Genomic DNA, 27,337 nt, shown 5'->3' on the forward strand with positions numbered 1-27,337 from the left:
TGATACTAAGTCATCCTATTATGGTGTCTGACGCCATACTACCTTTTGTTTTTCAGCTTTCTTTCATTCAAGAGTCTGTCCACCATCCTTTGAGTCTATCTGAGTGTCTTTACCACTGAGATATGCTTCTTAGAGATAAGAATTGGACTTAGGTCTCCCTGGCAATGGGCAGAGACACCTTGTTGTTGGTGCTGTTCATTTATCAGTCAAGGGTAGAGCAGCTGGCAGTCCTCCTAGCTTCATTCCTCCTAGCTTGATGCCTGGCTTGGTGGCAAAAGCTGTCTTATGCCTAGGACACATAAAAATTAAACTAAATCAAATCAAATCCAGGCAGTGCCTCAAGAGAGGAGAAAAACAGACAGACCTGTGTTCCAGGTCACACGGTGCAGGCAGGGGAACATGCTCACAAACCTGCTCTCTGCCCCATAGTATAGGTGGGTCATAGACACATAGGGCCCCGTGAACAGCACTGAAGGAGGAGGAAGACAGACAGAGACATGCAACTACCACGACACCCACGGACTTGCCCTCTGGCGCACAGCACAAGCAGACCTATGGACACACATTTGCTGTTACACCATGCAGCAAAGGCTGAGGATGTCATTCTGGGGTCTGCAAGCCACATGGCCAGCCTGCAGCAGGAGCCACCACAGTGTGCAAGCATGGGGTGCACAGATGGGGGAGAAAGAGAAGTGGAACAGCTTGAGCATTATGAAGTAAGATGGAACTGGAGATTCGAGGGTGGAGAGGAATAGCCTGTTGTGAGTGGCCAGCCCTACTATGTTCATGGGGCCATGGCGAGGTTCCAGTTGGAGCTGCCTTTGAGGACCAGGTCTGGGTCTATGGCTATGAAGTGACAGGTGTCGATGTCTGAGGCCACTAGAGAAGCTTTGCCCCTCCATGGCTTCAGTGCTCTGGAGAGCTGGCCCCAATCGACAGAACTTGGGAGAGCAGAAGAGCGGGCCCTGCCTCACTTCAGTTTGCTCTCTCTGAGACCATCATGGGGCTGGAGATGTGATCTCTCAGCTTCCTGCTCTGGGTGCCTGCTTCTGTGCCTTTCAGCCTTTCACACTGTTATGAACTTTCCTTTTGGAACCATAAGCCATAGGGTCTTCTTCTTCTTCTTCTTCTTCTTCTTCTTCTTCTTCTTCTTCTTCTTCTTCTTCTTCTTCTTCTTCTTCTTCTTCTTCTTCTTCTTCGTCTTCTTCTTCTTCTTCCCTCAAGTTTATTTGTAAAAACAGCATAGGACACTGGTCATCTCTAAACAGTGTGCAATATGTGTGTCACAGCACTCCATGTCCTCATAACAGCAGGAGCCTTTTCTATGGGGCCTTCACAGGGACCTCGGCACCTTTGGGAGCCTGGGGTGAAGCTGAAGCCTGGGCCTTAGCTGGAGTTTTGGCCTCTGCCTTGGTTTGAACCTTGGGCTTTGGTTGGCAGAGCCTATGCCCCTTGGCCATGTAGCTTTGAATCCGCTTCCCAAGCTTGGGGTGAGCGATGAAAGCCAGGCAGCTGAGTTTGGGGCTGGGACCCTTTGGCATCTTGGGCTTGATGGCCTGAGGCTTCACCAGGGCCTTTATGGCCTCTGCGTGCGCACTCACTGCCTTTGCGTTCTTGGCCTGTATCTTCTTCAGGCCTTTCTTGTTGTGTTTCTTGGCAAAGCACATGTTCCTTAGGAACTTGGGGTCAACCCCCTTAAGAGATTTGTATCTTTGTGACCTGGGTTTCTTGATGCCATTTCTGTGCCATTTGCGGGACTGGCTGTGTGTGGTGTGGTTCTTAGACTTGGCCATGTCTGCACGGTAACCTGGTAACCTGTGCCTCCCGATAAATGGTCTTTCTTAAGTTGTCTTTGGTCATGATCTTTTCTCTCATGGCAACAGAATATAACTCATAGGGATGTCCATTAATTTCTCTATGTGAGAATTTTTCTGTTATAATTTCATTGTATAGATTCTCTTTGCCATTGGTTTTTAATCTCAGCCTCTTCTATCTCATGAATTTGTAGATTTGGTCTTTTAATTCTATCCCAGATATCTTGGAAGTTGTGGCTCTGTTCATTCATTTTATAGTTCTGAGATTTTTCAGGACAGGATTCCTGCATGTAGCCCTGGCTGTCCCAAAACTCACTCTGTAGACTAGGCTGGTCTCAAACTCAGAGATCTGACTGCCTCTGTCTCCTGAGTGCTGGGATAACAGGCATGCTCCACCAACAACATTCTTTTCTTTTCTTTTTCTTTCTTCTTTTTAAAAAATTTTTATTTATTTATATTTTAGACAGGGTTTCTCTGTGTAGCCCTGGCTGTCCTGGAACTCACTCTGTAGACCAGGCTGGCCTCGAACTCAGAAATCCACCTGCCTCTGCCTCCCAAGTGCTGGGAATAAAGGTGTGAGCCACCACTGCCCCGCAACATTATTTCTTAATTGATGTTTCAATGTAGTATTTCATTGACATTGTCCTCCAGCCTTGAAGTTCTTTCTTCTGATTGAGTCTATAGGTGACGATTTTGTTGGATTTTTCTTCTATGCTTCTTCCAGGCCCTTGGTTGAATTTATCTGGTGGTTTCTAGTTTCTTTTAAGCAACTGACAAGTTTTACTGATAAACTTTGGAAACAGGTATCCAGCAGTCTACCTATCTCGGTTTCTCTTAATATATAGTTAGTTGAATTTTATGGTCTTTCAGAGTCGTGCTGCCTTGGCATTTCACATTTATTTTGTTTTGGTGATGCAGCTTACATCTCAGTCAGTTTGGACATTTCTTTGGTTTTATTTGGAGATATTAAGCAGCCCGCTCTTAAAGGGCTTAATCTCCAGAACCACTTTTAGAGGAGTTTTGATTCTGAAGAAGTTTTCTGTCTTTATTAGAGCTTTGTGATAGTATACTAGCAGCTGCAGTGGCAGAGCACCCTTGATTTGCCTTCTGTGGAATGCACTGCCTTCTGTCAAGTCCCCACTTTGGATATCTGAGAGGCGAAGGCACAGACTTGCTTGCATCCTGGATACAGTAGCTCCACAGGGACTGTAGTTAAAGCCTGGGAGCTGAATGGCTAGTGGGCTCCTAGGGCAGTCATTTCTGGAAGTGTGACCTTTGGCCTAGTTCCACCAGGCTCCTAGGGAAGTCATTTCTGGAAGTGTGGCTTTCGGCCTACTTCCATCAGCATTACAGTACTGTATTTTTTATAAAAATATTTATCTCGAGTCTACGCCCACTTCTAGAGAGTAAAAGCACCAAGCAGAGACAACAGGCTGGAAGGGTAACAATCTTGCTTATGCTTCAACAAAAGATTTGATAAAAACTGTTGCCTATGTAGACAGAGATGGGGGAAAAATTAAAAGAAGAAAGGGTGGATGTTGGTCTGGGCAAGCTGTTCTTCATGCTTTAGGATTATAAGGAGGAGGCAAATCAAGCAACTAACTCGATTCCGATGAGATAACTGACAAAAAGATACTGAAAAATATTTAGATTAGCAGGAGACTCTCAGATTTTCCCTCTTTCCCACGCTGAACTCTGGCCCCTCCGCCCGTAGGATCTCCACTGCCAGCTCGGCTTCATAGACCTTGGGAGTATGGTTACCGGAATGAGAAAGGATTTCTCTCCAGCTCTAAGCTATCTTTCCAGACTGCCCCCTTTGTAGCTCTCCTCTCTCAGGTTCACACCAAAGCATTCACCTCCTGTTCCGATGTGAAATCTGAGTGGGAACTTATTCTCTATGCCTGGGAGCCTGAGTATTCATGGCTTATCTGGGAACCCGAAGCCTTTCCTCCTGTCAGACCTTTGATCTTTTCTTGGAGGCCTCTAATCTCTGGGGAGGAACCTAAAACAAGGATAGGCTGGTCCACCTACAGAGCTCCTCAAATCCTTTAAGTCACCTTGCTGCTTAAAGATACTGACTGTCTGGCCCTCCATCTCTGTCTTGGCTCAGCCAATCGTAAAGATTAGAGTAGTAAATCCTGGAACAACACACTTTGGTTTCTCAGTCTTTCCCAATCACCTAGACTTTGATTAAGTTGTGTTCTGGGCCTTGGATCTCATCTCATCTGTCTAACTGGAGAAATAGAAACTTTATGCAGTGTGTGAGCTCTTGCTTCTCAGTGTGGCTGAGATAAAACACCCTGACAAAAGCAATCTGGGGGGAAAAGAGATCAGGGAGAGACATTGCTCACTGGCTTGCTCAGCTTGCTTCTTTATAGAACCCAGGACTGCCCGTGCTGGTACCACCCACCCTGGACTGGGCCCTCCCACATCAATCATTAATCAATATTAATATCCCACAGACATGCCCATGTTCAATTTGATGGAGGCCGTTCCTCAGTCAAGGTTCTCTTTTCCCAGGTGACTCTGATTTTTCAGGCTGACAAAACTTAACCAGCACGAGTAGTTAATTTTAAAAATAGAGGAGACACAAATTTATTCAAATTCTAGCCTGAGACAAGCAAATTCCCAGGTTGCTAATTTAACAGACTCTGATTGCTTTGAAGATAGTCATGCTTAAGCAGAAAAACACGATTTGATTAAAGTTTTGAGTTTTTCTCCAGAGGCCAAAACAGTTCTTGGGAGTTCGGACTCAGCAGGAGGCTCAGGCCAGAGCACTGCCTACCACCAGCCAGAGTGCCCGTCTCAGTGGCTTACTGCGTCTCTTTACACCTCCCACCAGAGGCGGTTATCAAGTCTTTATTATTTTCTTTTCGGATGGTGAAATCATCTTCTTTATGGTGAGATCATCTTCTTTCTTTTGGGTTCTTTTTCTTCCTTTATTTTTTTTTTTTCCCAATGCCCAGTGGAAATTCTGAAAACCAGGCATGCTAACCAATCCAGACAGCCACCCCAGTGTGGGGGGCTCAGCTTCCTTCCTTAGAATTCCCCAAAGCTTTGGATCTAAGATTGTTGACCTTGAATACAGAGCTGTGTGTGCTCATGTATTTATACAAAGATGGCTATGGGATTTTTTAAAAAAATGTACATTGGTGTTCTGCCTCCATGTATGTCTGTGTTGTCTGTGTGAAGGTGTCCAGGGGTTACAGACAGTTGTGAACTGCCATCTGGGTGCTGGGATTTGAACCTGCTCCCTTGGAAGTGCTCTCAACCACTGAACCATCTCTTCAGCCCTTATGTTATAAATCTTATGGGCCACTATTGAGACAGTTGAGACGGAACCTATGGGGCACTAGGCAAGTATTAAACACTAGTAAAATGCTGGCAAAATACCCTAAAATTACTATTATTTATTGTAAGTTCTTATTGCACTCTTTTTGATGTCCATCTTCCTGAATTGAAGCAAAGAGGTGGCCATGAGGCCATCTCACTCCCTAACTAGCAGCTGTTGGAGTTTGCCATGCTGCCAGGGTTGCTGTGAACTAAAGGGCTATGGGTCAAAATTGCTAGCCAGATGATCCTTACCAACCTCAGCCACCTGGAACACTTTATAGACACTTTGGAAACAATCACTGCAACTGATTGTCCCAGTCCCTGAAGGCATATCCCCAGCCAGGATATGTTTGAAACGGTTTGTACCAGACTTTTTGATATGATAAGCCTTGAACTCTAGATGACCCTGCATCATTTCTGTCTATGTCAGAGTGTCAATTTTCCCGATGGCTTAGCAGAGGGACTCCTGTGTCTGATGATAACGACAGGGCTTGTGAATGGTCTACAACAGTGTTGTACAAACAAGTGGTTATGATTGGTGCAGAGTTTCCTTCCTGGGCTTCAGTTGAGTTCAGTGAGCAGGCTGGGAGACATTCTTCTATTGCCTCTCTGGGTGTGCTAGCATTAGGCCTGATAAAAGGCTCTTTTCTTGTGGACATTTGTAGTGAGGGCTGAACTGCTACCGGAAAGAAAACCAGCCCGGTGAAGACAGCAGAAACTCCCATCGACATCTTGCAGAGGAGATGTCTGATGACTGAAGCAGCTGTTGAACAGTTCGGATGCAGCCGGGGAAGGAAGAATGTAGAAAGTGGGGAGATGGCAAAGGAGGGCAGAGAGCTGAGAGTGAAGACTGGCAAGAGCTGGAAAGAGCCAGAGAAGAGAAGCTGCAGGCCCTGAGTGTCAGGAGGCTCTGGACAACTGTTAAGTTTAAGAACAAGGGTCTTAGAGCCCAGACCAAGAGCAGCAACCCTGGCCAGTCTTAAAGACTAAGAGTCCTTAGTCCTTAAGTCTGACATCCAAGACCTGGCAGATAACCACAACACTAGAGGGCACCACCTGCTGCCACCCATTGCTGTCACCTGCTGCTCCCAAGCACTAAGAGAAACAAGCTGCCAGAGAAGAGCCATTGAATTTGACCTTGACCTACCTACCAATTCTACCTGGGAAGGGCAAAGAGTCCCAGCCAGCTGCCTCATACATTGCCACAGAGATGGCCCATCGCTCATGGAGAAAACCTTGTATGGATGCATGGATGGATGTGTTATGCACACAAATATTTGAAGGGACCAGAGATTTCTACTGAAATGACAAGGAATATAATTTTAACAAATAAGATTTTAGCTGCCAGTAGTTGGACATATGCCTTATATCAAATCTGTAAAAGCCAAATCCAAAGCTAAGCCAAACTATGTCTTGAAAATCTTTAAAAACTTTCTGACCTTAAACTCGTTATCATCTTAGATGGGGTGGGAGACGAGAGTGGGAGGAATCGGACCCCAGTCTTGGTCTGTTTCCTCAGTTAGACTGTGGTCTTCCTGATGGTGGGATTCATACGAGGCTTGCTGGTTTGCTCACATGCCCAGTGAGCGACACTTCGGATTTCAGTTTTTGTTCATGACATAATCCCACCTGAAGTTCAGCACTGCGTTTCTGGTTTTAGCACCTCTGAACTCAAAGGGAACACACAACCTGTTGAGACCAGTATACTTCTCAATCTCTGATTCAAGTGGTATCTTCTGCCACTACCCATATCCAACTTCGACACGTTTGTCCATTTTTTTTTTATTCTTGGCTGTTCTGAACTAGATCTTTCTGCCATTTTATGTGAATCCCCATTTGGAATCTTTCTGTTCCCTAGATTGCAAGAGTGGAGCACAGGCCCCACTTCAACTCTGCCACTGTGAGGGAGTGCCACCTATGCTTACATAAAATTTGTAGTTCATGAATATGTTGCATACCAATAATCTTATTCAGCTATACAATCAGCCAGTTGCAGAAATGAGGCAGACATCATTAGCTCACATTAGCTCAAAATCGGAAAAGGCAAGTCCAGAAAGTCTTGATTGAAGTCTCACAATGGTGTAGATCCAGATCCTAAACTTGAATTCTTATTCAAATCTACTTGTCCTTCCAAACCTGGTGGACATTCCTCATAATATGTGCTGGAAAATACAGGAATATCACTAATGGTCCTTGTATATGTAATTTTCAGCTTTATGGCTCTAAGTTTTCTGAGCTGCCCCACCACCATGCCTGTTGTGGTAAACTTTAGGGCAATATGGCTTAACCTGAGTCTTCACGGAAGCAGCCGACTTGGTACAGACTTCCTGAGGGGTCTGTCATTTATGCCAAGTATCCCTCCTCTGACTGGCTCCAAAAGGAAGTCTGCTCCTCAGAGGCTGAGATAGGGCGGTGGCGAGAGGAATAACGTGTCCTCCCTGAGGCCTTGTTCTTGTCCAGTGCCCTGGATTTAGTGGGCTGTAGGAGGGTGTGGGTGGGCTGTGTCCATGCCTAACACCAGGAACTCGAGTCACCCACACCACTGTGACTCATATGCAAGAGAAGGCCAGGGGATGGAGAAAGGTCTGCAGCAGGACAACGCTGCAGCTCTGGCTTTTGGGCACCACTGCCGATTTAGGGAGCTCAGATAAATCTGGTGCTTTTTGTTTCTCAGGATCTGACAGGCGTTTCATGGGATTGTTTCCTGGAGCAAAGGGTTTACCTTCTTCCAACACATTCCAACGAAATAACTTTCTTAAAAAAATGCAAGAAAATGCTTGCCCCAGAGCCCCAAAGTTTATAAATCTATGGCACAATGAGAAAAATGTGCAGTGACTTCACCAATAGGGTCTTTTTGTCAAGTTCTTGTGGACAGCCAAGAAGAATAGCTTTGTTTGAGGGGGGGGGCCGTGTTCTGGAACCCCACCAACCAACAACTTCACCTGGCACTGGGCTTTTTGTTAATAACTTATGGTTTCTAGGAGAAAAGCCCCAACGCAGGGAACTCCAATTAAGCTCTTTTAAAAAAATATTTTTAGAAAGCTTTTAAAAGAGTGGGTTTCTACTCCTTCTCTGCCATACCCTTCCTTCCCTGTCCTCACTACCACCCATGATTCTCTCTTATTTCTTCATACACCTGTATGCTCTACTATCCCCCTCTCTGGGCACTTTCTCTCCCCACCTTCAAAGGCACATTTCTAGCTTTCTGTCTTCTACAGTTACTCCAGGTCAAACACCGAAGTTTAGAAGCTGGGATCCACATATGAAAAAGAATATGGAATGCTTTGTCTTTCTAGGCCTGGGTTACCCTACTTAGTACAATTTTTCCAGATTCATTCATTTACAGGACATTTGGTATTTCTTTGTGGCTGAATGAAAGTCCACCGTGTCTATGTATCATGCTTTCTTTGCCCGTTCTTCAGTTGATGGATATTCGGATTGTTTCCACTTTGCAGTGATTGTGAAGAGAGCAGCACAGAACACTCACAAGCACGTTAGTCTGCAGTAGAATAGAGTCTTTTGGGTCTGTGCCCAACAGAGGTTTATCTGGGTCCTATAGGTGCATCTATTTCTAGTTTTTTGAGGTATCTCTGTTGTCAAACTCCCATGGTTTTTGTTTGTTTGATTTTTAATCCCTTGTTGTTAGGTGGAATTCTACTTGTTGACAAATTAGGATATGGAGCTGTGGAGAGAAAGATGTTTTACAGCCACTGAGGACATCATATGTAACTGGAAAGAACTGTGAAGTGAGAAAACTTTTGTCCCAATTGAAAGCTAAAAGTCAGCGTTCTAACATATTGTGGTTCTGGGAAGACACGTGGTTGCCGGGGCAGAGTGTATAGGTTAGAACACCAGACCAGGCCATCTAGGCTGTCAGAGCATATAGTTTATGACATCATGTAGGCTGAGTGACCAAAGAGGGAGAGGTCACACCTGCCTTATGATGGGTTGCATTTCAGGAGAGGCATTCTGAGTCAGTGGGGACCCCAGTACTTCATAAAGAGAAGTGGGTATGCCAGCCTTCTCCGTGGAGTAGAGACGAGCTCTACCCTCAGGGTGCAGACAAACTTTCCCTTTCTGAAAGGATTGTGATTTTTTTTGTCCAGTGTTGTTTGCCGTAGAAACACTCTTCACATGACAGTCCGAACCACAGCCACTGCCTGGGCCGTGGTGCAGAGACACACTGGGATCTGCAGGGATTGTATTTCACAAGAGTCTGTGATTATGAGCTTACTTAACAAATGGGATTAAGATGAGGAAAACTTTACCTTATCTTATTTCCTTGTTTATCCCAAATCCTTCATCCAAATCCCTTTATTAAAACAACACTCTTAGGGTGGCTTATTCTTCTCACAGCTAAGAGGGGGGCCTTTTGTTGGCTGCTGTTTCAGTGTTTATTTTTGAGACAGTTTCACCCGGTGGCTGAGGCTAGACTTGAACTCACACTAACCCTCTTGCCTCAGTTCCTTGAGTACTGGGATTGCAGGCATGAGCCGCCACAGTTGTAATCCTTGCTACTTTGTTTTTAACTATAGTGTCTCAGACTCTGTGACCTAAATGTCTCTTTTAACTGGTCACAGCCCAATGACTGCCTACTAGCATCTCTCCACACCTACAGGACACAGAATGTCCTATTCTTACTTTCTACCTCTTAGGATTTACGGTCATCCAGGGCTTCATTCAATTTGTTTTTGCATGCAAGATATATGTCTTAGGGTTTGTATTGCTGTGATCAAAAGCAACTTGGGGAGGAAAGGTCATCTTATAACTGCCAGGTCACACTCCATTACTTACAGAAGTCAGGGCAGGAGGTCAAGGCAGGAAATGATGTGGAGGCCAGGGAGGAGTGGTGTTTACTGGATTGCTCCTCATGGCTTGCTCAGCCTGTTTTCTTATAGCACCCAGGATGACCTTAGAGGCTGCCCATAGTGAAATGGATCTTCTACATCAATCAGCCATCAAGAAGAGACATCACAGGCTTATCTACAGATCAGTATGACAAGGTCATTTCCTCAATTCAGGGTCCCTCTTCCCTGACATATTTGTAGCTTATGTCAACCAGCCAACACAGTATATAAATCTAAAACAAAACTTCAATCTTTAACAATCTTTAACCAGTAGTGGTGATGACTGCTTAAAGCAGAGAAGAATCTTAAGGTTCAATGTGCTTATGTGCTCAGACGTGTGTGTGTGTGTGTGTGTGTGTGTGTGTGTGCGCGCGCGTGCGCGCGTGTGTGTGTGTGTACATGTTGCAGACGGAGAAGATGAAAACTATGACCCCCTAAAGAGCTAAGTAAGTGAAACCACTTTGGGGAATTATTAGCATATTTTATAAAGTTAAGTACTCAAGAAACCATGAAAACACATTTACAGAAAAGCTTGAGTGAGAGTGTTCATGCCAGTCTTATCCTTAACACTATGCACAAAAGCAACTTGGGGAGGAAAGGTCATCTTATAGCTGCCAGGTCACACTCCATTAGTGTAAAATGGAAGTAAAACAAACAGCTTTCGTCAGGAGGATGAATAAACAAGTTGTCATGTGTATAGGTGACCAGTGTGTAGTTTTTCAGTGACTATCTGACTATGTTTCATGCTTTGAATATTCATCAAATGTTTTTGCTTAAGAATCGGCAGCATTGAAATAATTCAGGATGTTTGAGCCTGAGTAGGGTCCTAAATAATATTAAATAACTATTGTTGGTTTTATAGGGCATGGCAGTGATATGGCAGTTAAGAATGAAAAATGGAGAAACACAAAGCTATTTAGGAGAGAGAGCAAAAGAAGAGATGATGGGGAGGAGCTACAAGATCCAGTATGCAATGTGCCTGCTTTGGGATAAGTGTGAAGAACTTCATTTAAAAGTGGTTTGTTGTAGGGGCTGAAGAGATGGCTCAGCACATAAAAACACCTGCTCTCTGCAAGTGTAATAACCTGAGCTTAAATGTCCAGCTCCCATGTAAAATGTTAGGCATGGCTGCAAATGGCTGTTAGCTCCAGGATTGGGAGACAGAAACAAGCAGACCCCAAGACTTCACTGGCTGGTCAGAGAGCCTAGCTGAAGAGGAAGTTCAGTGAGACATTTTTTTTTCTATTATATTATGTGGTAAATTTTTGTTTTTCTTGAGATTAGCAATTCAGAATCAGACAGTGAGTCACTGGGAATGGGTTCTGAATGTTTGAAAAGAACATCACAAGTCACTGGGTCAGGCTTCAGCCGGGCGGAGTCTAAATAAAGTATGGGGATTTTGCCCTTGCTTTTTACGTTTATCTCCACAATACAGTTTTTAAAAGGAAATAAATATTTGGTGTAATGGTACAAGCCTGTAATCAAGCACTCGAGAGGCTGCGGCAGGAGAATGTAGGTTTGAGGCCAAACTTAGTACTTGGTGAGAGCATGTCTAAAGTACATTAGCAAGTATTTAGTCTTTGCCCTTGTTCTTGATCCAAAGGTTTAAAAACCCTCTGAATTGCCTGAGTTGCAGGTGTGTCTTCTATTTGCTAATGTGATAACTCAGGTGTCCCTTTAAAATGGTGCTATTTGCTAGAAAAATCAAGGAAGGCATGATTGATTAGAAACGCGATGCCTTCATTTCTACCCTCTTCCAAAGAAGGGATGGTGACTTGAGATCGAATTCAGTCATCAATGACCAATTTAATTGGTAAAGTCCAGGAAATGAAGTCTCTGTAAAATGCCCTAAACAACAATACACAGAGCTTCTGAAGGAGTAAGCTCTTGGGGTGCTGAGAAAAGTGTTCACACAGAAAGGTATTGAAGATCGCATCTACCTACCCCAGATCCTGCCCTACACACTCCTTTTGTCTGATGTTTCTCATTGTATCTTCTATAATAGCCCAGTCAATGAGAATGAATTGTCTTCTTGAGCTCTGTGAGTTAGTTAAAGAAGCATTAACACCATTGAGGATATTGTAGGGACCTAAAATTTACTGCTGTTTGATCAGAAATAGAGGTTGTCTTCTTGCTCTTAAGACTATGTCCTAAGACAGGAAAATGTCAAGGCAATAAACATTTAGTCTGTAAGATCTGGAAGAAACAAACAAACAAACAAACAAATCCAAATCAATGAAGTAACTAAACAAAAAACCCAAGCTTTTGTCTCCTGACTCACCTACTCCTCTTAGCTACAGGAGCCCTTTAAATGAAGACTTCATCTCAGAGAGTTGAGAAAGCAGAGTGCACATTTGATTCTTACTGTCACGGAGTTAGCATAGCTAGTCCCTTAGCTCTCAGTCTTTGTCAGAGCCACATGTCTGGTCTCTTGGGACCATGTATGGGATAAGCAAAAGAAAAAGATATAAGCAATGAAGTGTGTGTGTATGTGTGCGTGCACGTGTGTTCAGGGTAAAAGGGCAAGGGGCAAAGAGGGTTTTAGCCTCTAGAATCTGTAAATGTTCTTATAGGGCAACTGTTTTTGGAAACGTGATTAAGATAAGGGTTTGGAGATGGAGGGATTACTCTGGACTATCTGGATTATCCCTATAGGCAGCCACGTGTATCCTTGAGGGAGGCAGAGGGACGTTTTACTATACAAGAGAGGAGAGATGCAGGCAATGGAGGGTCTGCTAGTTTCCACTAACGACATGCATCTCCTCTGATGCTTTTTAGTCTTTCCTACATATTCATCCTACCTATGAAGGGATGTTTCACTGTGCTTTTAAGTTGAAATTAAATCTTGATCAGTCATATTGATTTTGTTTCTCATATTGGTCACTTTGAGCTTCTCTATCTCCACCCTACTCCCCCCACCCACCCCCTTTAAGGACAAGGACTCTATGTAGCCCAGGCTAGCCTCAAACTATACAATCCTTCTGCCTCAACCTCCTAACTCCTGGTATTACATGTGTGCACCACATCTGTCTTCTTTTGAGAAATATCTATTCAGTGATTTTATTTATTCTTTCAGCCTTTAATAATATTTTCCTCATTTCTTGCCAAGCCCTCCTTAGAAGCATCTGTGACATCCATATGTCTATCAACAGTCTGTCAAACTACACATTTTTCTATCATGTAGCTCACCTTCCCCCCCCCCCCCCCACTTTGCCCATTTCCCAATTCCAAAGACTTTACTTGGGAAATCTGCCACAGTTGTACCTCACTTTCTACTAAAGTCTGTGTTACTCTCCTGTAACAAAATACCACAAACTTAGTGACGGGTAAAGACTCTCTCAGAACAAAAAGAAGCTACTTAGTATAAGCAGTTCTGATGTGCTCATGTGAGATTCTGTAATGACCCTGTAACATAGACCACCCCCATAGAATTATGGTACCATAAATGGGAAACAAAGGGGCAAAAATATAAAGCAGGAACCAATGGAGGTTATGAAAGGCACCATGGACATCATTACTGGAGTTATTAGGGCCAAAACCTGGGCCCTGGCAGTCCCAGTAAATAGATTCAGCCACCTATATCCCCCACTGGCCAGTTAAAGAGACAACAGTGAAAAGCAGAGAAAATAGAATTTATTCTTTGTGGCCATGTGGGAAGAGTAACAAGTGAAGAGATCTAGTGATTTCCCAGGAGCATCTTCAGGATACCTGAGGTTTAGGTTCACATAGAGGGCAAGAGATGTACAAAACAAGTCCTGATCAACGTGTGGTTATGTCCATCCATGGTTCATTATTGTCTCAACTTTGGTCTGTCAAGCAAGCTGTCAGTATTCTTCCTCTGGATGATAGCTGGGCTTCATGGGACTCTAGCTCAGGACTCCAGGGGGGATATTTCAATTCTTTTGGTCCCATGTTTATGGAGCATCTTGATCCAGGGCTGGAGCCACAGTGTTTCAGATGCTGTTGGTCATGTGTGCACATGGTGGGACCACTGAGGCACATTGTGGTGGAAGCCATGGACATGAACATCACCCATGAAGCACATGTTCATCTTTAGAAGGTCTACTCTGTACTACTATAACTATTTCCATAAACAGATGAAGGTAGGATTTCTTGTAATAATAACCGAACCTCAGGAGGACTTTAAGTTAGGGCCAGTGGTTGTCATGAAAGCTATGATTAAAGCCACAGCCAGCCTTGATCTGAGTTTTCCTTAAGCATGAGGTAATACAAGGCAAAACACGCACAAACATGTAAATAAAAGAAAAACTTGAGCAAATGTCTTACCATGAAGGCAAGCGATTTATGCCTGTGATTCCAGCAATGGGGTCATGGAGGCAGAAGAATTGCTGTGAGTTTGGGAGCAGCCTGGACTACATCGTAAGTTGCAGTCTACCAAGCTGCAGTCTGTTAAAGTTACAGAGTAGGATCCTACAGGGATGATTGCAAATGCCTGCCGAAGGGGAGCCCGAAGCCTGGCCACTCCTGACGCATGGCCCAAAGCCTTCTCCGTGATAACTTTCCTCTGTGAATGTGTCCCTCATTTTGCTTCTTCTCTCCATTAAGGAACTTTCCTCCAGGGGCCAGAGTGAGTAACAGAGCCTGAGAGGTTTAGCACCAACAGTCTGGCTTCATATATTAAAAACTCAACATTTTTTGTTTGTTTGTTTGTTTGTTTGTTTGTTTGGTGAAATTTGAAGGGACAGAACAAATGATCGTCATCCTGAGACAGAACAAAAAGGTGAGAAAATTGAGGGACATGAGAAGAGAAAGAAGCCCTTACCTTGGCAGCCAGTTTGCCCTTTTTGGTGCCTGAAAGTGAAGAAATGGCAAGACATTGGATCAAGCCAGAATTGCCTGCAGAGATAATTTGTGTTTCCATAGAAACATCTAACTGTTAGGTTAGCTTACCTAGGGCCAGAATGTTTGTAACTCTGAGCGTTACTCTGTTAGGACTCCTCATTCACCCCTAATATAAACTGTAAACCTCATTACACAGCTTTGTAGTTTCATTTTAAAGCTGGGGGAGGGGAGATTCTGTAAGAAAAAGATGGGGCTGGAAAGATGACTCAGCAGTTAAAAGCAATGACTAAGCATTGACTGCCCGTCTAGAGGTTTGATTCCTAGTACCCCCTTGGCAGCCCACAACTGCCTGTAACTCTAGTCTCAGGGGATCTAATGCCCTCTTCTACTCTCTGCAGGCACCAGGCAGGCATGCATGTGGTGTACATACATATATTCAGACAAAACATAAAAGGAAGGAAGGAAAAAGGGAAGGAAGAGAGAGACAGAGAGAGAGATAGAAAGAAAAAGAAAGAGAAAAAGAAAGAGAAAAAGAAGGAAAGAAAGAAAGGCAGTGTGCTGGTTAGTTTTCTGTCAACTTGACATAGGTTAGAGTCATCAGACAGGAGAGAGCCTTCATAAGATTGCATTTTCTTTTCTTTTTTTTTTCCATTTTTATTAGGTATTTAGCTCATTTACATTTCCAATGCTATACCAAAAGTCCCCCATACCCACTCCCCCTTTTTGGCCCTGGCGTTCCCCTGTACTGGGGCATATAAAGTTTGCGTGTCCAATGGGCCTCTCTTTCCAGTGATGGCCGACTAGGCCATCTTTCGATACATATGCAGCTAGAGTCAAGAGCTCCGGGGTACTGGTTAGTTCATATTGTTGTTCCACCTATAGGGTTGCAGATCCCTTTAGCTCCTTGGGTACTTTCTCTAGCTCCTCCATTGGGAGCCCTGTGATCCATCCAATAGTTGACTGTGAGCATCCACTTCTGTGTTTGCTAGGCCCCAAGATTGCATTTTCTTAATTAGTGGTTGGTGGGGGAGGGCCCAGCCCATTGTGGGTGGTGCATCCCTTGGCTGGTTGTCCTGAATTCTATAAGAAAGCAAGCTGAGCAGGGCATGAGGAGTGAGCTAGTAAGCCCTCCATGGCTTCTGCATCATCTCCTGCCTCCAGGTTCCTATCCTGTTTGAGTTTCTCTTCTGGCTTCCTTCAGTAACAATGATGTGAGAGTATAAGTCGAATAAAGTCTTTCCTCTCCAAGTTACTTCGGTTACAGCAATAGGAATCCTAAAACAACAAGGCTGGGAGTGTGTGATGCTCAGATTGTAGACACTCCCTTAGTATACAGGGAGCCATGAGTTTAATACTCAATGTCACAGAACACCAGATGTGGTGGCAAATATCTCTATTAACCCAGATGTGAAGAGCAGGCGTTCAGGGTCATCACAGCTGCATAATCAATTAGAAGACAGACTGGGGTTTTCTTCTAGACATGAAACCTTGCCTTAAAAAAAAATCCAACCATGGGTGGCAAGATAACTCTGTTTGTACAGGTTAGTTAGCCTTACAAGCCTGCCAACCAATGTTTCCTCTCTGGAGCCCATGGAAGGTAGAAGAGAACCAGCCCTACAGAGTTGCCCTGTGACTTCCGCGTGCATGCTCACATAGCATACACAAAATGGTAAATTAACATTTAAATCTTTTTTTGAGACAGGGTTTCTCTGTGTAGCCCTGTCTGTCCTGGAACTCACTCTGTAGACCAGGCTGGCCTTGAACTCAGAAATTCACCTGCCTCTGCCTCCCAAGTGCTGGGATTAAAGGCGTGTGCCACCACCACCTGGCCTAACATTTAAATCTTTACAGACTAAACCGGAGCATGTGTTTTTAACTTTTAAATCTTACTTAACTTCTGAGCATCACTTAGTCTTGCTGTAAATTAGGAGCTCTGAGAACTGGCCTAGGAAACAGAGCAGCAGGCACAGCTGTGTCTTGGGCTTGTGCACTGTCTTTTCTTATAGGTCTCTTTGTCTAAGTACCTGATAAACTCACAAACTGTGTTGCTCTGTCTGGTCTTGAAATTCTTTTCTGGGGCATAGGCAAAGATCTGCCCTTACCTGAGTACTGGCTCCTAAGGGGGAAGGGAGGTTCTCAGGCTGTGGTACCAGTGTCTCCTGGCCCAGCATCACTGTTGACACCCTGGGTCAATGCTTTTCAAACATTAGTTTGCATGCAAATCTCATGAATATTTTGTGGAAAAGTAGGTTGTAAATCAGTGGCTTGAGTTGGAAAAGGGAGGCATGGCATCTCAGGTTGCAGCCGGGAAAAGCATCCACCTTCATGTCACCTTCACCTGTCAGAGCATGTGCTTACCCACGTGTGTCTCCTGTATCAGGAGAGCAAGGGTGAGAGGAAGAGAAAGGAGAGGGGTGGAGAGTGAGAGCAGCACTGTGATTGGCTGTGCATCTTCAAACTGGTGCCTGCTGACGATCCTCAAAAGGGATCACAGTTCCTGAGGGTCAAGACTCACCAGGTGTTCTTTGTACAACCATGGCCCAGAAGTTGTGGGGTTCCTGTCTTTTCTCATTGTTTATGGCTGCCTTAGCTCAGGAGACTCTGAATCCTCAAAAATCGAAGGTAAGAGTATGTGTATGTGTGTGTATGTGTGTGTGTGTGTGTGTGTGTGTGTGTGTGTGTGTGTGTGTGTGCTTCTCCTGCCCAAAATGTCACACAGAAGCACACACACACTGCTGACTCCCCTACCCCCACCAGTGGACCTAAACTGATTTCAAACACTTTCAGGGATCTCTCCTGTTCTTGAAGGGAGAGAGGCCTTCCTTTGCAGACTTCTGCCTCTGATGCTACGGCAGCTCTCCTACCTCCATGCATTGTGCTCTATTGTGTTTTCCCTGCATTTTCTCTGCTTCTCAGCACCTAGTAGATCTTTGAACAAGTCCCCATCTGCTTTTGCCAGTCCCCCTTGATGGCCATCTGACCAGCCACTACCTGCCCTATTCCATGCTGATCTGTAACTTGGAGCAGCCCCATAGGTTCTAGGAAACAGTGGTTAAATAGCAAAGTGAGTTGGGAGGGAGGCTGAACCAGTTGAACCAAACCCAGAAGGAATGAGTAGAGAAGTGGGCACTGGACTGGGATCCAAGGACTCGGGGGGGGGGGGGGGGAGGGGGGGAAGGGGCGGGGCTTAGGGGAAGAGGACTACTTTTTTTTTAGTGGCTACTAAGACACAGAGACTGAATTCAGAGGGTGGGGGTGGAGGGATGTGGGAGGTGAAGACAGGGTTCGGCACTGTATAAGGGCTTCTCCTCAGATTTCAGTGCTGCTCCAAGGAGCTGGGCAGTCACCACACTGGCTTCACAACAGAAACGTGTTGAAAACCTTAATCTCACCTGTGACTTTAAGCTACATACACATCTTTTGCCAACTGCAGCTCCCTTCTGTAAAAGGTTAGGGGCGGTCTCATCACAGAGCACAGAGATTCCCAGACTTTAGCTAAACAGAACACACTGGTGATTGGGTCCCCCCTTCTAGAGCTTTTGATCCAGTATGTCTTCTTGGAAGCCCAAGCATTTCCAAGATGCTCTCATGATGCTTAAGCCTGACCTTTGAGCTTTGACCTCTTTTGCTGGGCATGTGAAGGGGAAGAATATATGTAAAATACTGACTGGTAGCTGTAAAGTCATGGTTTACCAACTATCGAGTGAGGTCACAGCTCCCCTGAGAGGGTACCATCTATGGGCACCCGGGTCTATTCACCACTGATGTCTACTTGGGTGTGGAATTCATCAAATAGAAATTCTTCAGTTCTTAGAATTTTAAGATATTGCATGAAAAAATGTTCAAGTGCTTTGAAACTGCTGACAGGTGTCGAGGATTACTGTCTATCAGGTCGTATCATTCTAGTACTTGTGTTTTATTACAGGTGGATTGCAACAAAGGGGTGACTGGCACCGTCTATGAGTATGGAGCCAACACCATAGATGGTGGGGAGTTTGTCAACTTCCAGCAGTATGCAGGAAAGCACATCCTCTTTGTCAACGTGGCATCCTTCTGTGGCCTGACAGCTACGTACCCTGGTAAGAACTCAAATTTTAACTCTCTGTCAGCACTAGCTTGCCACATCACCATATTATGACTGGAGGAGGATTTCTATGTTGCTGGGACTGAGGGATGAGGAAGCACAATGACTCTATGAGCTGGGAATGAATAGGAAGCCTAACTTCCCATTCTGCCACATTAATGCCACAACTATCTCCATGCTTGAGCTCCAAGGCTTTCCCCAAGATGTGTTGGAGCACCATTAAGAACATATCTGTAGTTGAACAAGTGGACATTGTTGCCCAGCAACCACAGAGAACAAGGAAGCTTCTCAGAAAAGTATAGAAAACACTCACGCCATGAGTGTTGGCGTCAGGTAGTGTGGAAAGTTAAGGAACTAGACTGCTGCTCTGGATTAAGAGCTGTCAGGAAATGAAGAAGGGGGCAATTATGTGCCTACTTATCTTTAGAAGTCGTACCTGAATGGTGAGAGAAACAGAAAGGCTGAAGCTGTAACCGGTAAAGCAGCAGCCATCTATATTGGCAGGGTGATATGTAGTCATTTTGTGGTGTAGACACCGTGTGTGTGTGTGTGTGTGTGTGTGTGTGTGTTCTGACATGACTGTGGAGCAGTCTTGATTTGTCATGGTTGGCAATGGTTGTGTTGACATTCTGTAGTGTTGATAGAACATGAACCCTCCCTGTGACTCCTAGGCCACAGTGGAGATTGGTTTGCCTAAACCAAGAGTGAGAATGGGAGTTATGACACAGATTATGTGGCTGGAGATATGGCTTAGTTGGCAGAGTGCTGACCTAGCACACACAAAGTCCTGGGCTTGGTCCTCAGCATTGAATAGCAGTGCACAAATCTGTCGCCTCAGCCCTTGTGGATTGGGAGCAGAATGATCTGGCATTAGACCTCAGCCGTTGGGCTACTTCGTAAAACCCTGTATCAAAAGAAGAGCAAACACACCAGGAGGCTAGAGAGATGGCTTGGTGCATAAAGGGCTTGTTGAAAACATATGAAGACCTGCATTCTATTCTCTAGAACCTACAACAATCCAAACATGGTAGAGGCACATGCCTGTAAGCCTAGACCTGAGGAGGAGGCAGTTGGATTCTTGGGTCTGTCTGACCAACCAGTCTAACCAAGAGATTAGATCTCAAAAAATATCATCTCTATCATAAGGTAGAAAAAATAAGGTGGGAATCAATAGAGGAAAGCATCAACAACCCTTGGTCTCCACAGATGTACATCACATGCACACACACACACACACACACACACACACACGCATGTGTGTGCACTCATGCATACAGTTACACACACACATACAAACCCCACACAACTTCCACCACTACCAGCAGCAGCAGCAGCAGCAGCAGCAGCAGCAGCAGCAGCAGCAGCAGCAGCAGCAGCAGCAGGAAGGAAGGCAGAGCTTCTGTTTCAGGAGGTGCCCCAAACGGCAGAGCAGAGGAGAATGAAGGTTTTATCCCAGCAGTCGTAACTGGCGTGAAGGCTCTTTGGAGATAGTGCTAAATACAGGAGAATGTTCCATCTCCCTGTTGTTCCCGTCTTTGAAGAATTTTACAGCATTATTGACCCAAATAAGGTCATAAAAATTTCTACATGACTTGTACAAGAGATTGATACGTTTCTTGGCGTGTTAAAAACTTTGCTGTCTTCAGAATGTCCAAGATAACTTCAGAAGTTTACTGACTCAAATGCCACAGGGAAATGAACCACAGTAATTCGGAACAAGTTTTCACAAATTGTGCATATTGACATTGTTATATATTTGACTAAGGGAAAGTAGCAGGCCCTGTTCAGAAGCAGTTTTTTGAGATAAGACCCCACTTTCAAAGTCATGATCCTCCTGCCTCTGCCTCCCAGATGCTTGGGTAACACCTGTGAACGTTATTGCACTCTGTCAATTTGTTTTAATGGAACTATTATAGTAATTACAAATTTCAGCAGTTTCTCCTTCCTAATACTATTTACATTTGTGTAATGCAATGTCTCATTTAGGACTCATGTGTTATCTAATTTTGGCATTTTGAAGTTATCATTTAGAAGAGGATTCTTGGCTTAGCTGCAGTTATATTAAAATGCCACCCCTACACCCCCACACCCACATGCCCCACTGCAAGGCTTGCGCAGTGCTAGGCACATGGTCTTCTCATGCTAATACGGTGATGCAGATCTCTAACCCAGCACTGGGAAGGTGGAAGCCAGAGGGTCAGAAGTTAAAGGTCATCTTTGGCTACACAGTGAGTTGTAAGCCATCCTAGTCATACATGAAACACTGTCTCAAAGATGAGTTTCATATAACATTATTAAACATACATTTTCATATAAAATATGCAAGAAATATATGGAAACTTGAAGACACTATCTGGGAAGACGTTCTTAGTGGAGACACCAGCTAATGGAGTGGGGGATGAATGAGCTGTCTAGTTCTGAGGCGTAACTCTACACTGAAAATAACTGAAGACAGAAGAGTGGCTCGGGTGAGCACAAAGCTAAGAGGCTCTTGATCTATGAGGAACAGTTGAAAATGTGAGGCCTCGGGGTGGAGAATGCTATGCAACCAGGCTTCTTGGCATTTTTTTTTTGTTTTTGTTTTTGTTTTTTTTGTTATTATTTTGTTTTGTTTTGTTTTGAGACACTGTCTCACTATATAGACTTAGTTAGATTAAACCTTACTATATGGATCAGGCTGACCTACAACTTATGGTCATGCCCCTGCCTCTGTCTCCCACTTGCTAGGATTAGAGCTAAGTACCACCATACGCAGTTCGATTCTGATTTTTTTCTATCACTTCTAATATGCAGTAGCTGAGAGTCTTCTGGGAAAGTGGCAGGAGTGTCAGAGGTGCCATCATGAGGCTTGGTGTGGGGGCAGGAGGGAGCACGTTCATTTTGTTTGCCTTTTCCTTATTTTCCATAAGCCTAGTCAGTCAGTGTCTGTTTACTTTAAGTAAGCTCTGTGTGCAAGGTGAAGAGCAGTTATTTGGGAAACCCTGTGCTGCAAAACCTGTAGCCATGGAGATGAGTTCCCAGAGCCGTGTGTCCTTGTGACTCGCTCTGCCTACTTATAAGTCTGCAGCTCTTCATAGTCCTCAGTGTAGTCACATGACAAGAGGGTCAGCACAGTGGGTCCTTCACATCTTGAGTACTGAGTAGGAAGTCTGCCATGCTGTTCACCCTCTCCCTACAGAGCTGAACACATTGCAGGAGGAGCTGAAGCCATTCAACGTCACGGTTTTGGGCTTTCCATGCAACCAGTTTGGAAAGCAAGAACCTGGAAAGAACTCAGAGATTCTCCTTGGACTCAAGTGAGTGCTGTGTGGGGCCCCAGCGATACCCTTTCCTCATCTGCCTAGATACCTTCCCATTCTGGAATCTTCTAGGGAAGGTGATAGAACAATGGGCTGAAGAATGTCACCGTGACACCTTGAATTCCATTTAGCCCTCTTGGAAATGCCCAAGTACTCTTCCCACACTTGGCTCCATTGAGGGTGAGAATAGTGGAAGATGTAAGGAGAAGACATTCAGGGGAAAGGAAAAAACATAGGAAATGGTGATACACCTGGCAATCTGAAGTCAAAATATCCCCTTCCTAATGTTCTGAATTCTTCAGTTCCACAAAGCCCCCTGCTTGGAATCTTGAGCCCAGAGACTCCTCTTTATCTTCTCTCTTTCCTCAATCCTTTCTGTTCCTTTGTGAGGACCACTGGTAGTCATTCCTATTCCTCCTTGATTTAATTTGGATTCTCTTGAGAACACCTTATTTCACTGCAGGTATGTGCGTCCAGGCGGTGGCTATGTCCCCAATTTCCAGCTCTTTGAGAAGGGGGATGTGAACGGAGACAATGAACAAAAGGTTTTTTCTTTCCTAAAGGTGAGTGAGCAAGCCTGGCCAGACAGAATTCTCTGAAAGCAACAGGGTTGGTATGGAGGATGGGCTAGGATTCCTAAAAGGGAATAAGTTCATGGAAACGAGGCATTAGCTTCAAGCAGAGGAAACACACACAATAGCTCTGGAGTAGGCTAGCATGCTCTGTTGAATGCTGATTTGTTTACTTAATAATTATTAATCAAATCCCTACTTTATTCGAGGAACCGTGAAATATAAGTTAACCCTTATTAGTAGGTTAGTCTCTTACCTGAAGGATCTATTATAAAGTCAGGAGATGACAGAGACAAGGACAGGAGAGACTGCCAAAGGGTCGGAATCACAGAGTAGTACAACCACAGTCACCAGGAGAAGACCCTTCCCCACACCGGTCACTTAGTCCCTTGTCCCAAGAGAATGGTCTGCAGAACACAGCTGTCCCTGTGGATCTCTTCACCCATCCACAGTAAATTGGAACAAAAGAGCAACTTACCAAATATAAAAGGCAATTCTTTATTTCAATAAGTTAAGGCACTACATGGGCTGCTTTTTGTAGCACAGAAAATACCATGCCAAAACATGGTGGCTCATAGCTATACTGCCAGTACTCGGGATGCAGAAGCAGGAGGATGGGTGTAAGTTCTAGGTTTAGTCTAAATAGTCCTTTCCAGACCAGACACAGCTATGGAACAAGGCCCTAACTCAAAACAAACAAAACAGTGATATTATCTGTACAGAGCTGTGCAATATTTAAAAGTTCTATGTGGTGTGGTGGCTTATGCCTGAAATCTCAGCACTTGGAAAAAATATACACATGTATAAATACATATTATATATAAGTATATAAATATACATGTATTTATATTATTTTCAAGGGCTGACCTTAAGTTTGAAGACCCACCTGCCTCTGCCTCCCAAGTGCTGGGATTAAATGCATGCGCCACAATGCCAGACGGAAGTTAGCCTTTTACTGAAACATCTTGATGAAAGCAAGAGAGGTGGGAAAGTCAGGTGCTTTTCTCTGTCACCTTCTAACCTGGTTAGAGTGGCCTTGGAGTACTAGTAGCAATACACTGATACATCTGGGATGGGCCAGAAGCACGTGAAGAGTTTAAAGCATTAAGATGTACAGTGGTGGGCAGAAGAGACTGGACAACAGACAACATAGAAGCAGAAATGAGATCATCTTTCCGTTTTTCATATCTCTGCTCCAGAACTCCTGCCCTCCCACCTCTGAACTTTTTGGCTCTCCAGAACATCTCTTCTGGGATCCCATGAAGGTTCATGATATCCGCTGGAACTTTGAGAAGTTCCTGGTGGGACCTGATGGAGTCCCTGTCATGCGCTGGTTCCACCATACTCCTGTCAGAATTGTCCAGTCAGACATCATGGAGTACCTAAACCAAACCAGTACCCAGTAAGAAAGGCTTTACAAATTTTGTCTTTGTTCCACTCGGTCACCAGCCTCCATATGACCAAAGCCCACAGCACTTCCTGTGTCCCTACTAATGCATGTGCAATCTACAGAGATCCTAATCTATCATTCAAAGCACTGGCCGGTTAAAAGAAGTGGGGATGGGTGGCCAGATCCTCTGGGTCCCAGCCTCTTCTCCTCCAAAGCTGGGCATGCTTTGTCAAGTTCTCCTTCTGTTTAGCCCTTTGGTACCACAGCACCCTGTAGTTTTCTTAGGGAATTTTGAAGGCTGAGAGCAGAAACCTCTCATCACATGAAGACAGGGCATTTCCACCAGGATCCCAAGGTCCCTCTGGCTCATATCCTACCAGCCTTCCTGAGTGACTTCCTGTTTGTGCATTCAGGTCATGGCACTTGGCTACAGATGTCCTTCACACCAAATGATGTGGTTTGCTCTCACCCAGAGTTCTCCCACCTTTAAATTCATTCCTATGATCACTGTCTCTAATAATAGTAATAATCTAATAAACAATAAAAGAACTCACCGCAGCTGGACTCTGAGTGATGTTTTCAGTACAAATTGTGTACTTTCATGACTTCCATGCTTACATCTTCAACATCCTGGATTTCTAGAAGTGTTCTAGAATCTTCCTTGGTACTGCTTTTAGCACACATTGCTACTCAGATCTAAAGCACAGACCTATGTATGTAGCTCAGGCTAGCCTTGAGTTTCCAACTCTCCATTCCAGCATTCCAAGTAGCTAGGATTATAGGTACTGCAGTGAGGCTCAGGTCCCAGACTTTTAGAGCCAGACTCTCCATGCCTCCTATTCTGGTCATTTAGCTAAGCCTTATAAGCCAAAAGAAGACTTCTCGTGTCTAAAAGACTCCCCCCCCCCGCTCTCTCTCAAATTAATTCATACTTATTGTTAAAATCTGAAAGCACATAAACACAGAGCAAAAAGCAACAAAACCTGATCTTGATCAGAGGAGCCACAGTCCTACGGGAAGTACTGCTGGTAACGGTCAGCTGGGACTTTGATAGATTGTTTAGTAAGGGAAGTAGCTCTTCTGGTGTCTGTAGTTCTGGTCCTTGAGTGTCACAGGGTTACGTCTAGTGACAGGCTCTAGAGCTTGTCATAGCTCCAAGGATAGAGGACTATGGGGTTATGGCTCTGAGCCTGACAGTGTGGAGACTTCCTGCTCTCGGTGTTTAGGGTGGGGAGCTTCTTACTCTGGACTTGCTTGCTGACAGTCTGCACGTGGGAGCAATTGTGATCTTTGGTGTTTATCTGGAGCTGGTGGTGGTAGCAATGAGTACCAGCTACAGCTTCCAAGCCTTAGGTACTGGGGTCCCACAGCTAGTGTTACAGCTTTTGAGTTATGGGTGGTCAAGCCCCTTGGTTCTTGCAGCAGCTAATGTTACAACATCTGGGCCTAGGAATTTGAGACACTCAGGGGCTTGGAAGCTCCCTGAAACTCTTCAGCAATAGAGCCTGCACTCTCTCACCTTCGCACCCTCACAGCCCACATGCAGTGTGCCTGAAAATCTGGGAGGTCTCAATTCTGCTGCTAGTCTGAAAAATACAGATACAATGCCTCTGATCAGGAGAAATTAAACACCATTCTGAGGAACCTACTTAGTCTTAGCCTGTCTTAGTCAGGGTTTCTATTCCTGCACAAACATCATGACCAAGAAGCAAGTTGGGGAGGAAAGGGTTTATTCAGCTTACACTTCCACACTGCTGTTCATCACCAAAGGAAGTCAGGACTGGAACTCAAGCAGGTCAGGAAGCAGGAGCTGATGCAGAGGCCATGGAGGGATGTTACTTACTGGCTTGCTCAGCTTGCTCTCTTATAGAACACAAGACTACCAGACCAAGGATGGCACCACCCATAATGGGCCCTCCCCACTTGATCACTAATTGAGAAAATGCCTTACAGCTGGATCTCAGGGAGGCATTTCCTCACTTGAAGCTCCTTTCTCTGTGATAACTCCAGCTGGTGTCATGTTGACATAAAACCAGCTCATACACCTACATTACTTTGTTCTCCTGCCATGTGGCCAAATACAAAAGCAACTTAAGGGAGAAAGGGGTTTTCTTTGGTTCATGGTTGATCATGCTTCTGATAGCTTGGTGGTATTTCCCTGGCAGCAGAAGTGTGAGATAACTTCAGAGAGCTCAGCAGGACAGGCTGTACCTCATAAGGCCTGCCTTGCAGTGACCTACATCCTGAAGGTCCCACATCCTCCCCCAAAGCCACCATCAGCTGGGGTCCGCATGGACCTGTCATATCCAAACCTTAAGATCGCCAAAGCCAGGGGAAGCAAAAACAGACATTTCCTTGCTCTGTGAGATGTGAATGTAGGTTTTGGGTATGTGGTCAAATGATAACAATAATGGTAATATTGTAAAAAGTCTTTATAAAAGGAACAACCCTTTTTGTTTTCCATTTCTCTCCTCACCCAGTTCCTATGATTGATCTTAGTTCTCAAGGAAAATTAATGCGCAACACTGTTTAGAAAGGGCTAGGTGTGTCTTAGGCACTCCAGCTTGTTGCAGTATTCCAAATATTAATATTATCTCCTAGTTATCACCACCACAAGTATTACTGTTGGAGAAATTTCCCTAAGCCAAAAAGTCCCCACAACCTATCATGTAATCAGATAAACTGTGGTTACCCCACAAACAATCTAATGGGAAGTTAGCATCACTAAGAGTGTGGGTCACAAAATCTTTAATGAGGGTCCTTACTCAGAGAACCAGGTTCTGGGACAATAAACCCACTTAATCCCTGGAAATTCCCCATTTCCCTGTTGCATTTTGAAGCCTGTGGCAGAAAGTTCTGTTCTAGGGATTCTTTATTCAGACTTAAGGCAATCCTTCTGCCTCAGCCTTCCCAGTGTTGGCATTGCATGTATATACCACCTCAGAAGACAAAGGTCTCCCTACCCCTCACACCAGCCTTCTGCTGGGACTCTCCACGGCCTCCCCAGCCTAAAGCACCGTCAGTTTCCCGGCTGAAGCACAGCCCTCCACTTCTACTCTGAGGGAACCAAGCCATTCTAGCCTTCCGTGTCCAGGGTGTAGGCTCCAGCCTCCCCCAAATCCCTTCCCAGATTATCCGAGTGAGCACGTCTTTATGGTTCTTTGAATCAGCCTGAAGAGGTTCAAAGAGGTTATT

At 44.7% G+C, this 27,337-nt stretch overlaps 1 protein-coding gene and 1 pseudogene across 3 annotated transcripts; one reads left to right on the forward strand and one right to left on the reverse strand.

Moving 5' to 3' along the window:
* Window positions 1-539: 539 nt before the first annotated feature.
* Gpx6 (glutathione peroxidase 6) lies at window positions 540-24,700 on the forward strand. Of its 3 annotated transcripts, none has more exons than XM_011244355.1 (6): window positions 540-716; window positions 18,723-18,876; window positions 22,060-22,177; window positions 22,644-22,743; window positions 23,952-24,154; window positions 24,556-24,700. In XM_011244355.1, the coding sequence occupies exons 1-6, from the start codon at window positions 555-557 to the stop codon at window positions 24,593-24,595; spliced, it is 777 nt and encodes a 258-aa protein (XP_011242657.1). In that variant the 5' UTR covers window positions 540-554; the 3' UTR covers window positions 24,596-24,700. The 3 variants fall into 3 exon arrangements, with proteins under 3 accessions (XP_011242657.1, XP_006516860.1, NP_663426.2); XM_006516797.3 differs by lacking the exon at window positions 540-716 and adding an exon at window positions 17,172-17,419; NM_145451.3 differs by lacking the exon at window positions 540-716 and adding an exon at window positions 17,278-17,419 and having other exon boundaries at window positions 23,952-24,699.
* On the reverse strand, window positions 1,213-1,827 carry Gm11270 (predicted gene 11270; annotated as a pseudogene).
* Window positions 24,701-27,337: the final 2,637 nt, after the last annotated feature.

Source organism: Mus musculus, chromosome 13, assembly GCF_000001635.26.
Source record: "Mus musculus strain C57BL/6J chromosome 13, GRCm38.p6 C57BL/6J".
Taxonomy (NCBI): domain Eukaryota; kingdom Metazoa; phylum Chordata; class Mammalia; order Rodentia; family Muridae; genus Mus; species Mus musculus.